The sequence below is a fragment of the Anoplophora glabripennis genome, unplaced genomic scaffold, assembly GCF_000390285.2.
Source record: "Anoplophora glabripennis isolate ALB-LARVAE unplaced genomic scaffold, Agla_2.0 scaffold49, whole genome shotgun sequence".
Lineage (NCBI taxonomy): Eukaryota > Metazoa > Arthropoda > Insecta > Coleoptera > Cerambycidae > Anoplophora > Anoplophora glabripennis.
Window position 1 is genome coordinate 1,540,359 of NW_019417201.1, and position 15,687 is coordinate 1,556,045.

The 15,687-nt window shown below is 33.3% G+C and overlaps 1 protein-coding gene across 2 annotated transcripts in view; it reads left to right on the forward strand.

Moving 5' to 3' along the window:
* LOC108903871 (sialin) overlaps positions 1-15,687 on the forward strand; it is a 49,394-nt gene that overhangs the window by 24,103 nt on the left and 9,604 nt on the right. For both annotated transcript variants that reach the window (XM_018706206.1, XM_018706205.2), the window contains one exon: positions 3,864-4,051. In XM_018706206.1, coding sequence (XP_018561722.1) covers positions 3,864-4,051 — 188 coding nt within the window. The remainder of the gene's footprint in view (positions 1-3,863; positions 4,052-15,687) is intronic.

The window sequence follows — 15,687 nt, forward strand, 5'->3', positions numbered from 1 at the left end:
TTTTTTATTGAAAATATAAGTCTTCAACTTCAATCTCTGTAAGAATGGACGCTGTAGCACTTAAATAGCGATCTGTGTAATTTTTTGAAAAAAAAATTATATCGGCTTCAGAAGGTCGTAGAGCAACGTTTGTTTTTTCTAAATCCGCGTAAAAATGCCAACAATCGATTTCTGTAATAGACATTATCGAGAAATGAAAATCGAAAAAGATATTCAAGAAAAACGTGACCAAAAAATTTTTACTTTTTTTAAAGTCGTCTTTGGACACTTGAAATGAATAAAATCGTTATCACTGTTTTTTTTACCATGAAAGTACAACTCTTAAGGAAAAAAATGAGCCCTGATTCGTTTCTCTACGATTATTCGTCGAGCAAGAAGAGCCGATTTTCGAGATGAACTTTTTTTCGAAATATCGATATAACTATACTATACATTTAAAGCAAGAACGAGAAAATACAACAACTTAGAATTTTTTTTCCTATATCATCATATTTTTTGTTTCCGGATAGTATTTTTTGTAAATTTAACATTAGGTCATTGATTGGACTAAATAATGCATAGATTTGTAGCATTTTTGCAGTCAGTTCTTGCTCATTAATCTTACATAATTCTCCGACCTACTTTAATTATACTTTGTACATAAGTTACCTTCATAAATAAAACATTTTAAATAATATCGACCTTTTATTGATAACGTCGTTTGGGTATGTCACTCCTTAGCAACTCGTTCGTAACATGAAAATGCAATGTCATCCCCTATGCGTTCCATAAACTAAGAATATAGACGCTGTAAATACGAGAAGTGGGTTGTATTTATGTTGAACAAATACTCATATAATAATGGGGACACTCGTTCAAGGAATTAAAATGTAAATTTTAGTATTACTGACGAAGACTGACATTTCAGCTGGACTTGCCGGAGGTTTGCAAGATACTTTGTATATGAATTCTATGACAATGACAATAGGGACTACACTAGCCCAACGATGTAAGGGTTGTAAATACTACAACTTCAATAATTCTCTTCTCGGAAACTACAATGATTTTACAGAAATTTTTTTACGATATTCACTCCATTGTACCTGTCCACTCGCCATGTATATACGGAGGCTTTTTATATTTGTGTTTAATAGTTTCTAAAGAGCGATTTATTCTGTACAACACAGTAAAGTATTGATTTTTTATAATAATCTTTGAATCAATAGAGGTCTTTTTTAAATTCAAACATATTGTTTAGTATTTAGTCAATGCTACTTTTAGCATGCTGTATAACATAGTACAAAACTGTATAAGGAGAACTTTTCCAATGATAATAGAAATTATAATCTGGGATTCCTAATTCTGTAATATACATATATAAAATATTAGTACTATTACTATTAATATTTTCAAACAAATAATTTGTTTATCGGAAACCAGTCGGGGTTTCCATAACAAAAGTTAACGATGTTAAGATGGATACAAATTATAGATGAAGGTAATCCCATATTAGCAGTTTTTTTATGATGATGATGCTTGTTGGGGGTTCAGAATTATATGTCTCAGTGAATAAAATTAATGCTGTATCTATCTGTCTGTCCTACACTACCAATATCGCTAAAACGATTAAATTCATCAAAATTAAACATTACTTCTTTTTTTCTAATAGTGCAGAAATCAATAGTTTTTAAATATTAAAAAAATGTGGTAAAGCTGAAAAAGTGGGGGTGAGATAGTGATAATCACTGCTTAAGGTGTACGCAACATATTTTATTTCTAAGATATTGCAAAAATTGGGATATTTACCATTTATAGTATTTCCGAAGTCATTTGAACATGTATAAAAACGCCTAGCAATAAAATTTAATGAGTTTCATAGGCGTCCCTAAAAAAGTTTTCTGCTAAAAAAAATCAAAATCAAACAATTTTATTATATTGATGGTAAATTTCGTTTTGTTCCGTTTCAAAAGGTCTCCAATGTGCCATGTTGTAATAATATTAGTAAACAAAATACCCTTTCGCAATAATTGTAATAGGAATGATTAATATAAGGTGCTTATAATAAATTAAAGTTACCTGAATCAGACCAAATTCCGTATTGCTGCACTGCACTGCTAGGCCATTTGTTGACAATTGAATTTATGGCCAGGTCGCCCAGTGCGGATGTGTTTGTGCCGCGTTTGCTCGCGCGCTCGTTCTTCAACTGGGCTATCAGACTTGTATATGGGTATGGCTAAATAAATATGGGAACAAGTTTTTCAAATATTTCAATGCCGAGTTGCTGCGTCAGCGACCGAACCTTGTACATACTGCCAACCTCTTGGTTCTTCAATATGGATCGGAAATACTATACCTTTAAAGGGATGTATCTCCCGTATTGTCCATTTTAGGAAAAAAGAGTGTTCAAAAATCTACCCCATTTTTTTATGTACTATCAGACCTGTAAATAAAATCTCAAAATTCACACGAGAAGTAATTTTGATAGAAAACCCAGGTTTTCAATTAAAAAGGAACACCCATTATCTGGAGATAATTTAGGTCACCCTGTAAATATAGTAAATTAATCTGAAACTCGCTCATAAACAAACTGTTACGTCTTAATTATTGCTTTTTCCTTCTGATGAATTAAAAGTCGATTAATAAATCATATTTATGCAAATCATTTTTTAATCATTTTCAATGACAAGACCTTGGGTTATATTAAACATAATCATAGTGATTATGGGGGAGATTGATAATAAGCACATAGTTTAAGTTTACCATTATCCGTGTTGTATAATATTATCTTTCCGGAAAAAAACAACAAAAGAATATGCCAAAACACATTTACATAAACAACATAAATGCGTTAGTCGATATCTACGAGTATCCGAACACGTTTGTCGGAAACGTAAAACGTGTTTAAAAAAAAAATAGGGAAATTGCATTGTGATAAATCAGTCTACTATTATCATACAGGATGTAACTAAAATACTTGGCCAAATTCCAATGACTGATTCATCTTGACAATTCAAATAAAAATGTGCATACAAGTAGTTTTTAAAATATGGTGCCAAAATGAAGCCTCTTTCATGTTACAAAGAATGTGAATAATTTTTGCATAATCGCGAAAATAGCGTTCGTACTGAAATTTAGTTATTCTATTGGAACGGTGTATTAGAGAAGGAATTTTTCTATACTAAACGCCTCACATGAACCTTACCATAAAATATACCTATATGTATAGTACGTCATATAATCTTACTATCCGCGTCATTGTAGAATAACATGTACATTTCTGTCTCTAATCTGATGCTTCGCATCGTTCAATTTATTCGATACGTATCTAGTGGCACCCTAAAGCTTGCCCTGTCGGTCTAACGACCAGGTTGTTTGTTGAAGGACATTGGCTGTGCATATCATTATCGTTTGTGCTTGTCAGTTTGACTTTTTGCTTGGTCTAGTGTATGGCACGTGTTTTTATGGCAGTCAGTAGCATTGCGTATCGTGAGCATAGAGCGGCACACGGCTTGGCCACAGATTTATCCTATTTCTGCTACTACAACACGTATTGCCGCTTACTAGCATAATACAGATAACTACTGTTTATTTATTTGATTGTCGCCAGGAAGTTTCCAATATCTATACCGGGTGTTCCACATAAAAGTCCTCAGTCTCGTATCTAGGCAACGAAAAGAGATATTATTAGATATTTTTAAAGCATTATCTAAGTATTAATTAAACTGTTTACAAAAAAAGGGGTACGTCTAGAACCAAAAACATTTTAATTGAAAAACGACCTTGGTATCATAATAGGCACTCATTACCTGCTTCATTACTTATTTACGCTTCGGCCTATTTTTCTTAATTTGCGAGTAAGCACTACGGCGTCTTTTACGTTACAGGTCAGGTCCCAGCCCGTCTCGTCCTCTACCTTTTATCATGGTCGGGGTTCTTGGTTTCGTTTATGATGAGGAACGACATAAACTTGACCATCGTCGCCATGGTCGAGCAGCCAGAAAGCAAGTACACGAACGCATCGAACGAATATTGTTATGTTAGGGAGGAGTATAACAATAACACCGCCCCAGTGGTAAGTAAAGATTTTACAGTAGTACAACGTTCCTCAAAGCACGACATACGTAAACCAGCAATTTCCATTGATCTCATTCAGTCGTTTTCGGTGACCTTGAATAGAGATGATCAGGGCCGTAATAAGAATTTTTTAATTGTGCAGGCAAGCGGATTAAATGATCGTTATTAATATACATTGTGTCCCAAAATTAATTGGATACAGAGCAATGGTAGATTCCGCTACATCAAAATAGTGCGACATTGTTGAACTTATCTTAGTCCATTTGTGGATATAAAAAAGTTCTTCTTAAAATTTTTCGGGGTTTTTCTAGGTCTAGGAAAACGAATCCGGACTTAATTGTGCTGTAGACGTTAGAGGTCGCTACAAAATGTACTTTTTGTTGATAAAAATTGATCATAACTTTTTTCTCAGTGTGTGTACTAAAGTTATAATAGAAAAATATTATTTTCTTACTTATTTTACACAAATGAGAAATACTTGTTTTATCGATATCGATAAATTTAATCGTTTTCGATTTATTTACTGTTTTTAATTTGGTTGCAATTTAATTTTCAATATTAAAAGTATCTACAGTTACTTAAAACTACCATAGTAAGTTTCGGTTATTTGGAAACAAATCTACTACTATTGACAATTAATTTATTGACATGTAACTTATGTGAAACCGTGTATTCTTTTGAATTTGTGTATAAAACTAATAATATTATTAATTTCGGGACTTCCTATAACAATACAGAAATTATTAATTTGAAGATATGATTATAGTTTTATTACTATTTCGCTATATTTTTGTATAATTTTAGCACCTCTTTAAAGTACTTAATATACGAGGTCTGCTGAGAAAATAACCGAACGTTTTTTAAACTTTGTTTTTAATTTTATACATTATTGATTCTTGCCTCCTCCAAAGTATTCTCCTCCCTTATCACACACTTCTCCGAGCGGTGTTTCCATTTCGCGGAGCAGTCCTGGATAGCTTCATTTAAAATGGCCTTTAAGGTCTATGACGAATTTGCTTTGATGTCATCAATAATCTGAAATTCTTCGGAAATACGAACAAATCGCGAGGACCCAAGTCCGGCGAGTAAGGAGGGTCAGGGAGGACAGTAATCTCATTTTTAGCACAAAATTGACAAAGCTGAATGTGCAGGAGAATTGTCATGTTCCTGTTAAAAAGCTCTCTTTTTTCTAATAAACTTTTATTATAGAAATTTTTCTGTATTAAGTAGTGTACTTTTAAAAACTGCAAAAGTGAATTTTCACCCCTATCTTCAATTTCAACCCTCCAATTTAATAGCATCCCACGTTCTTTCAATTTTAATGACCCTTCGAACAAGTCATGTGATAAAAATCCTTGAAAGAATCCTTCCTCTTTTGCAAAAATGAGAATTAAAACGCGACAAAAATCGAAAAATTGGCTAGGTTTGAGCGGATCAGTTAATTCTCATCCAAAAATACTGTAGAACCACTTTTTTTATGGAAATTTTATCTACTTTTTTAATGCAATCTATACCTATCTTAACTGAAAAAAACTAGAGGCAAAAAAGTAAAAAAAAAATCAAAACCGAATTTTTTGCTTTTTGTAAAATTGTTTATTAACGATTTTTTGCATACAATTTTCCTTTTAAATTTTTTAAATAAGCCGTTTCGATGGGAAATTCAATTTTCTAAATAATTTTTCCTATGAACTATAGCGAAATTTTGCTTCATTTTCGAGCTACAATAAAAAATCTGAAAGAAGTGCATTTTCACCCCTATCTCCAATTTCCACGCTCTAATTTAATAGCACTCCGCGGTTTTTTCATCTAAAATGATCCTTAGAATGATTCATGCCATAAAATTGCTCGAACGTCAACCCTGTTTTTTTATATACAGGGTGGCACAAAAGTATGAAAACCCCGTCAGGAGTGCATTTTCTTGAAAAATTATATATACAAAAGTTTTAGGATTTTTCCCTGACTATCCAATGGCGCCCTTGTATTCGACCTTGACCTTGACCTTCAAGGTCATTTCAAGGTCAAAATTGATTTTTCAAATGGGAACCCCTATTTTTTATTGCAGATTTGGGAAGAGCAGGAAATTTTACGTCCAAAAATGATCTTGACCATGACTTTGACAATGACCTTCAAGGTCAAATGGGGGTCGACTTCCAAAAGTGGCGGTACGGCAGAACTTTCGAAGAATGGATTTTGGGAAAAAATGTTTCAGACCAAAGTGTAAAGATTTTTCCCTGTCTATCTGATGGTGACCTTGGATTTGACCTTGACTTTGCTCTTCAAGGTCATTTGAAGGTCAAGTTAAGTTTTTTAAATGGGAACCCCTATTTTTTATTGTGGACCTTAAAGGTCAAGATCAAGGTGGAATACAAGGGCGCCATTGAATAGCCAGGGAAAAATCCTAAAACTTTTGTATACATAATTTTTCAAGAAAATGCACTCCTGACGAGTTATTCAGGGGGTTCCATACTTTTGTGCCACCCTGTATAATCTATAGCCTTTATGCTGTGATTTCCAGTAACCCTGAAAGATATGGGCAATTTGGAAAAGTCAGTTAATTGCAAAATTGACCCTGGGAATCAGGCAATTTAGAAGAAAATACAGAAAAACCTGTAATGATATTTTTTATATAAACTGAATAATTTTTCAAATTTAAAATTTGAATTCGAGCAGTGAAGATAAAAAGTAGTCCTGTGAAGAAATGTCCGCAAACGCTTCGTTTTCGCGGTATAAGATTAGAAATAACAATTCGGAAAAATATCAGAAAATTTCCAGGAAAATTTTAAGTAAAAAACTTAAATTCAATTTCCTCAGATTTTTGTTTGCATCGGAAGTTTGTCAAACCTTGCCTAGTTTCGACACTAAACTTAAAATCTGCATCTTCAACTTTTCAATTGTTTTTTTTTCCAATATATGGTTTTCGATTGTTTTTGTTATTATTTATCGTTGTTTTTATTTGCCGTTATCGGTATTGTCAGCTTAACAACACGGTAATACAACACATGGCAGAATTGCCAAGGTAAATACAATTTCAATCCTTCATCAAACTAACCTTAGGGATCCCCACGGGTATCCTGATTTGACCCCAATTGATCTAGCAGCGAAGGTGAAATATTTTAAATTCACTTTCGTTCGATGCCTTTCAGAGTTGAACGAGAACTAGTTTCAGAGAACTAGATCGTTATCAAGTCAGAATTCACTACGATTTTTATGCAGATTTTATTAAAGTTGAAGGCCGATGATCTTTAAACAGGTGGGCGAAAAAATTATCATACTGAGGTGTAGCAGGGAATGCCGGGCGAAAAGAAATATTTAACAACGTTGTCATTGTTGTAACGTCACCGTTTTTTTTTTGTGTTTTAAGTCCACGTAATGAAATTGAAGACGCTTATATTGGCGTATAGAACGTAGTTAGTGTATTGATTTTTTTGCTTAATAATTTACGCGACCTAGAAAGATTAACGATTGCAGTAGTGACAGACCGAATTTGAATATGTCACTGCTCTTTTGACCTTATCCTTTAACAATTTGCTATACTACATATTTTCTTTAACATAAAAGACTGTATATTATGTTTTTTCATTTCATTAGTTTTCACATATTTTTTAAAATTGAAGAAAACGCAATAGTATTCTATAATGTAATTAAAATTCGTATTATTAAAAGTCCTCAGAAGTTTCCAAAGTTGGCCAATAGATAATCAATTTCTTTGATCAAAAATTGGTAGATTGGAAGGGTCGCTGGAAAATACCGATTCCATTTGAAGTAATCGCTATAAGATACTGCTTTACTAAATAGCCGCAAATCAGAAAATTCGTAAAACTTCCCCAGTATCGATTTATTTGCCAGAAAAGGTTTGTTTTTGTCATGTTATTGAATATATTGAATGAAGCCAAAAATAGAACGGCAATATTATGCTTCACAAATACATACACGTATTATACAATATACAGGGTGTGGCGTGTATAATCTATACAAATTAAACTACAGCTTCCTAACGATATTTGTGATAAAAGTCTTATACGAAAAAGTTCTATTTTTGCGTTTTTTTCTTTTTCGTAAATTAAAGTTCAATTATGGATCAAAATATTTTCTCTGGAACGGTCCTGTCCGTGTGCTGTACGATGTACAAATCGTCGTTGAAAGATAGAAGGATACTTCTCAATTTTTGGGGAATTTTTCAATGCAATAGTATAAAAACTAAGAAAAATTGATATTAAAAAAAAACTGACATTTTCTTATTATACCCAATTTTGGCGAATATTTTCCCAAATTCCAGGTATTCCCTTAATTGTGTCAGTAGCTTCAAGTATACAGTTTCGAAATTCTTCCACCGTAGCAATTGGAGTATTGCAAACAAATGACTTCGAGTGACTCCAAAGATAAAAGTCCATTGGCGTTAGATCGGGTGACCGAGGTGGCCACGGCACACGACCAATGCGGACGCAGCAATTCATTGCTGAGGAAACATTTAATTCAAAAGTGTCGTTACTTCTCGAGTACTGTGTGGTGGAGCCCTATCTTGAAGATAAAACATGCGTGCTCGAACTTATAATACCACATCGTCCAATAATTCAGGCTACCGGTTCTCCAAAAAGTCAGCATATGTTGGTCCATTTAGTCGTCCTTCAAAGACCCACAAGTACATCGCCTATTATGCCAGCCCAAACATTTACCGAGACCGATGTTGAAAATGAGTTTCCCTAATCGCGTGAGGATTTTCATCGGCCCATATGTGCATATTATGGAAATTCACTTCATCACGGGTAAATGTCGCCTCATCTGTTACACAAACATAAGCAGGAAATTCTACTTGATTGGCACATTGCCGTAAAAACCATCTGCAAAAACGCATTCGTTGATCACAATCCGGGGGTAAAATCTGTTGAACTAGTTGCAGATGATAGGGGTGCAACAGCTGGCGCCTTAAATGCGGTGTACGGTACGAAATGAGGTTTCTACTTGCTGTGCGAGTAGTCGAGTACTAATTATGCGGTCTTCGTCAAGATTTTCCAACATTGCATCTTCAACATTAAGGTTCAGTTGCTGACCACGTCCTTCTCCTCGAGGAATAACACTTCCCGTATCTCGCAGCCGCTGAACCCACTGTAGGATTGTATTTGCACATGGGGGTGATGTTGTGGCCATCGTTCCCGGTACAACCTAGTCGCCGCGAACGCATCTTCTCCGGCTGCACCATACACTAACACCATATCGACACGTTCGGAAATAGTAAATGCATTGTTTTCTCGGTTCATTGTAAAACTAGTTTGTGCACAAACTAAAATATTAAGGAAAGTAAGAAATAAGAATCTGGTTTTTAATGTAATCGGTACGCTATTCTTATTTTTTACTTCTTTATAAAAATTACACTGTCACTATCGTGGAATTACAAAATAAAAACTTGTGTCTGGAATCTTTCATTTTTTAACACTGATGGGTCGAATATTTAACAATTAAGTGAATAATGAATTCAATACAAATACAAAATCAGTTGACTGCACAAATTTTTTGACAATGTAACCTAACCTCGTTTTAGTATTACTAATATTAAATTGCACCGACTTAAATTATAAGGTTGCATCGCGGGTCGCATAAAAACATTTCCAAAGTTTTTAATAAATAACACAAGGTCGGCCTCCATTTTCGTTGAATAAATGAACTTTAATTTACAAAAAAAAAAAACACGAAGATAAAACTTTTTCGTATAAGTCTTTTCTATTACAAATATCATCTGGAAGCTGTAGTTTAATTTATATAGATTATACACGCCACACCCTGTATAACCAATTGTTTGAATAAAAATGCGCAGACGCTCGTCGTATCAGATTTAAAACCGGAAATTTTGCATAGAGCTCTTGTATAGAATAGAATCCAACTGAATGATGCTTACAAGTTTAAATAAGTACATACGCAATACAAAAAGAAAGCTCTGTACCTCTGTAGAGTTTTCTTGTTGAATTGCTTTTATCCGTGATCAGTTTTTTAAATCTATCTCTCCTAGTTTCGAGATAATCCCAAACTGTATTGTGTTTGACCCACCATTAAGCAAAGAAAATGTGCAAATTTAATTGCTTCTTTAATTTCCAACAATATTTTTATCTTTATAGTTCAGAGAAACGATTTTACTATAAGCAGTATGTTTTTAGTCACGTTATTTGCTATAATAAAAAGTCTAGTCACTAGATAAACAAATTAATGTGCAATTTTTCTAATCAGTGCCTGTCTGACTGTAAAACCTCTATTATAACGTCATAAATGATTCGATAGTAAACGGATTAGATATAGCCTAGATCCGAATACATATCTGTCTAGCAGTACATTCCTCACTTTGTGATTGGGCGATATTCATATGGTCTTAGGTTGTTACGAAATATTTGATTGTATGTAAATAAAAATGAAGTGAGGATGCAGACAATCGAGATACGAAACGATACTCGCTCCACATTTGCCAAGGTTGATATAATGTCGTTGAAATATGTACTTTGAGATTTCTCAGTCAAATGTGACAGTTTTTGTATTTATATACGTATCTGTTTGTTATTTCCTTTGTTATTATTACTGGTGTCACGTTTAAATATCTTTACCAATAAATGATTAAAGTATTCAGGCATTTGTTTCCCAATGATAAAAAATATTTTTTCCAGCACCTTATCATAAGTTAATTGTAACGAAAATGTAACCGCTTTCTTAATTTTCTCAGAAAGTATAAGATATAAGTACTGAAAGTCAAACGAATAAAACAAATCGACTGTTACGGCTACCTTACTAGATATTTTTATTATATTGCCCAATTTTTCGTTCAGTGTATATAGTATTCCGATGTATCTGGAAAACAATGAACAAATTTCTATTATTTTGGCGAAAACATGTTGCACTTTTTATTGAAAACTTCGTATTTGAAGAGATATATTATAGCTAAGGTCCACCTTTAATTTGCAACAAAATGGGAGACTTGAGGCTGGCAAGTTTATTTTAATATATTTAAAATAGTTTCTTTTTTTTAGTAACGCCACTGATTTCGCACACACATGTCACACTTTCATTATTGGCGCCCCATAATTATTCATTTTACTGAATGATGTCATAGCTCATAATAATGGAATAATGAAATTCAGTTTAAATTCAGCTGATGTAATTTTTAAAACTTAATTCCATTTGACTTTTTTCTAATATATCTTTTGACAAATCCCGAGATGAATTCGATGTTTTTTAAATATCAGATGCGGAAAAGAATATTTTATTATGTAATATGTTTGCAAGGTCAATTTAAACAGGCACGTCTTTATATAAACTAGTCAAAAAAATTAAAGAATAAAAAAAATACCAAAATTTTTAGGTGACTTTCAGAAGGCTGTAACTTCACAAAAAGTGCTCGTAGAGCAATAAAAAATAACCAAATTAAAGCTTCAAGTTTCATTTTCATGATCTGAAAGTCAAAAATTCCAGCGAAAAAAATTCAAAATTTTTGTTTCGTTTTCAAAAGGTCCACGGGCTTAAATAATTTTATTTTATCTGCCCCCACTATAGTAAATAGACTATTAATACCTTATTTTTAAGGAGGTATTAATATGGATTTTACCATAGAAGTGGAAGTTGCTATGGACAACTGGAGGCAAATGAGGTAACTTATACCCCTAGGGAAAAAGCGATTTCGAGAATGCATATTTTATGAACAAATAAATAGAAATATTTGATAAACTTTATATTTTATTATTTATTATTAATGAATATTTATAGTAATTGTACAGTTATTACATTTAGTAACATTTATAAAATCTGGATAATTATTCCTCTCGCGTTTACTAATTGTCACATTTTCCTCAAAATGATTTGACCGCTCCATTTCGGTCACCGGAGGCTCAATATTATCTGACTGATCCATTAAAACAGCATGATGCGACGTACTACTAGAACCTGGGTCATTGTAAAGAATCCCGCTGACTATTTCATTTTCGTTACTTAAACTGTCAGCAACATAACTTTCTGCAATTGTGGCTGATGTCTGTTGATTGCTAATACATCAACTCCCGTATTAGCCAGTAACGTTGCCGATGTTCTTCAGAATGAATGGCCGTATATGTTTCAGGATGTTCTAGTTTAAAAAACTGTGCAATCTTATTAAGAATCATAGAGCTTTGTACGGTGATTTGTAGCTGAATTATCGTCATTCAAAGCAAAAATGTCCATTTTGGCTTTAATAATTAATTACTCAAAAACTAATGATCGTACAGAAAATCTAAGTTGGATTTTGAAAACTTCAAAGTATCCTCTAGAAGCCGTTCTTACCGTTTTTTGATAAAAAAAATCTATTAAAAAAGAAAAAATTGCGTGTATAAGGATTTTCGATGAACTTGAGATAATTTTAAAAATAATGAATAGACTATGGATATTTTCGATTTTATTTAACCTCAAACTATCCCAAACAAACCCTCAAGAGTTCAATTCGCTACGATTTTTCTTTCACTGCGATCCGATTGATTGAAATTGTCACCTTTCCTAAAAATCAATTAAAGAATAAATTTTGCATGTTTTTTTTTTCATCAAAGAACGTCAAAATATTATAAATTGTAAGAAAATATTCCAGGACGAATTGCACTTATTCAAGTTGCTCTAATTCTCGCTATCGTTCCTTTTATAGGGCCCCAAGACGAAGTTACTCCCAGGGCCTCCAAAAGTATAAATCCGGCCCTGCCGAGCTTAGTTGCCTCGAATGTAAATTTACCGTGGTGTTGTATGTACTCGTATATACCACTGGTGCTCATAACTTATACAGTCCACAGTTCAAATGGAAATAAAACTGGATAAATCTGGAGAGCTAATTATTTATTCATCGCTTAGTTAACTGTGTGTTATGCGTTCTATTCAGCTAAAAAAAGAAAAAAAATCGAAAAATCCAGGAAATGAACGTTAATTAACACCTTTGCGTTCTAACTGATTTCAATAAATTCTAGTTAGCACCATCTGAGGCGGCACTTATCTCTTGGAATTCATGGTCTTCCCTGAATTTGCTTTTACCTAAATACTGTTTTTATACGTGTTATAAATAGAAAAGTTTATTAATTTATAGTATTATATAATTACCGTGTATTCAATCCGGAATTGACATAGTGAGCAAAGTAATTACTTTTACAGAAATTGGATAAATACCCCCACCACCAATCAAATTTGTTCATATTTTTTTACTCGTGCAACTAAAGGAAACAACTTCGGATAAAAGTAAATTTAGTTAAACCGTATTTGATCCCTGGTAGTTCCATTTACATGGAAATTTGGGACAGCCATTGCTATGTATACCGGGTGTCCAAAAAGTCTGGAAACACCTGAATAATTCCCCAGGTAAATTATTTTGAAAAATGTTAGGGTCATTCTTGTAGTAACTTTTGACGAGGAATTCATTTTTTTTAATGGAAACCCCCATTTTCGACGTCGGCAATCGAAAGAGCGGGAAATTTTACGTCCAAAACTCCAAGGTCATAAATCAGGGTTCACCTTGAAGGTCATTCAAAGGTTATTTATATTCGAGGGCTGGATATCTCCGAAGGACGCAGTTGGTGAAAATAGTACGAAGCTCACTTTAGTTATTTTGTTTAATTGCAATTAGTGGTGACCTCAAACTCGACCTTCTTGGTGTCCTTTAAGGTCATTTCAAGGTCAATGGAGGTAACCTTGAAATATCCTTCAAGGTCATCGTCAAGATCAAATCCAAGGTCACCATTGAATTCCTCGTCAAAAGTTACTAACGAGCGTTCAAATAAAAACGTGGTCGAAGTTGGCTCTGACACATTGGACGTAGGGAGTAGCTTATAGCGACCAACTTAACCTCATTTCTCAACGAGCTGTATAGCAGCTGTCAGTTTCAATAACGTTAATGACTATATAACTTTATTTTAAAGAATAATCGTGATAACAATAACAAACAATTAAAGGAGCTGCGGAAAGTGTCCCCCTCCTTGTTCCAAGCACTTTTCACACCTGTTCCTTAAAGAATTAAAGACATTTTCTAAGATGCTCGGGGTATTGTTAATTTCACGAATCTTGTCTATAAGTCGAGCCTGCAGATGGTTTAAGTCAGGAATAGGCAGTTCAAAAATAGTGTTTATAAGGTAAGGCCACAAAAAGAAATCACACGGAGTAATATCACATGACCTCGGTGGAAATTCATGTTTAGCATTGAGACTTATTAGTCGATTTTGGAAAACTTCCCTCAACATATTCATCGTCTCGCCTGCCGTATGTGCCCTTGCGCCATCTTGTTGAAAGTAAAAGTTTGTAATTTCGTTTTCTTCCAGCTGGTTAACAAAAGGAGCGATAATTTCTTCTCTATACCTTTACGCAGTAAGAGTACCATTAAAAAAAATAGGTCCATAAATCCTCCTTCGATTGAGAGCACACCAAACTCCAATTTTTTGAGTGTGTAGAGGGCCCTCGACAAAAAAGTTATCTGGTTTTTCAGAAGACCACATTCTCATATTCTGTGAGTTTACGTAACCACTTAAATGAAACCAGGCTTCATCAGAAAAAAAGGTGATATTATGAAGTTCATCGTAGTTGTTTAAAAACCATTCACAAAATAAAGCCCGTCGCGGAAAATCAACTTCATGAAGTTCTTGCTGACAAGTTAAACGATAGGAGAACAAACGCAAATCTTTTTTTAACACTGTGTGGCAGATATCGACTGATACTCCCACCATTTGTGATAAAACACGTACAGAAGTTCTTGGCGCATTTTCCATTATTTGTTGGACATTTTCTTTTAATTCTTCAGTCCGCTTTTTAGGAAAAACATTAACACAACGCTGAACTGCACTTTGAAAAATTTTGTACTGAACAACGCCGGGAAATTGATTTTGAAATTCTATGAAACATTCCTCAATAGAATACTTCCATATTCCATCAATCTTGCGTCCATTTCTAAAGTAGGACTCTATGATAAACACTTTTTGTTCTTGAGAAAACACCATTTTAAACGCTTTTTAAAACGAAAACATCCAAATTTTCAGAACCAACTTGACCACGTTTTTATTTGAACGCTCGTTATAAGAATGACCTTAACATTTTTCAAAAATAATTTACCTGGGACTTCCATACTTTTTGGGCACCCTGTATACATAATACGCTTTTTAGTGGTGTGTGAGAATTTATCTACTTCTCATTGTAAGATAAGAAATAAGTTTGTTAAAAACATCCCCTGACCGAAGTTTTTAATTTGCAACGTAGCAAAATAATTAAGAAATAATAATGACCTTAGAAATGCAACAAATAAACAGTTACAAATGTATCATTATTACTATTTAATTGCTGACTATTTATGAAACGCATACACATATTTTTTTCTAAACGGTTTTTATATTTTTACGAACCTGCTGTCAACAATAGATATAACAAAACATACGGATGTTGTTTAGATAAAAAAAAAATTAATATACTTTCAGAAAGCATGTGGCTCAAACCGTTTTAATAATATTTTGTTTATATACGTATGTCATAATTAAACTTTACGTTTATTGTTTTATGTCGTCTGCATTTTCAGGAAAATGTAGTAATTGGATATACGAATTTACTAGTAACGTTTACTTCATGTTTCGGGGAAAACAAATATTTTTTCGAATCATTTATTTATACAACGATTTACAG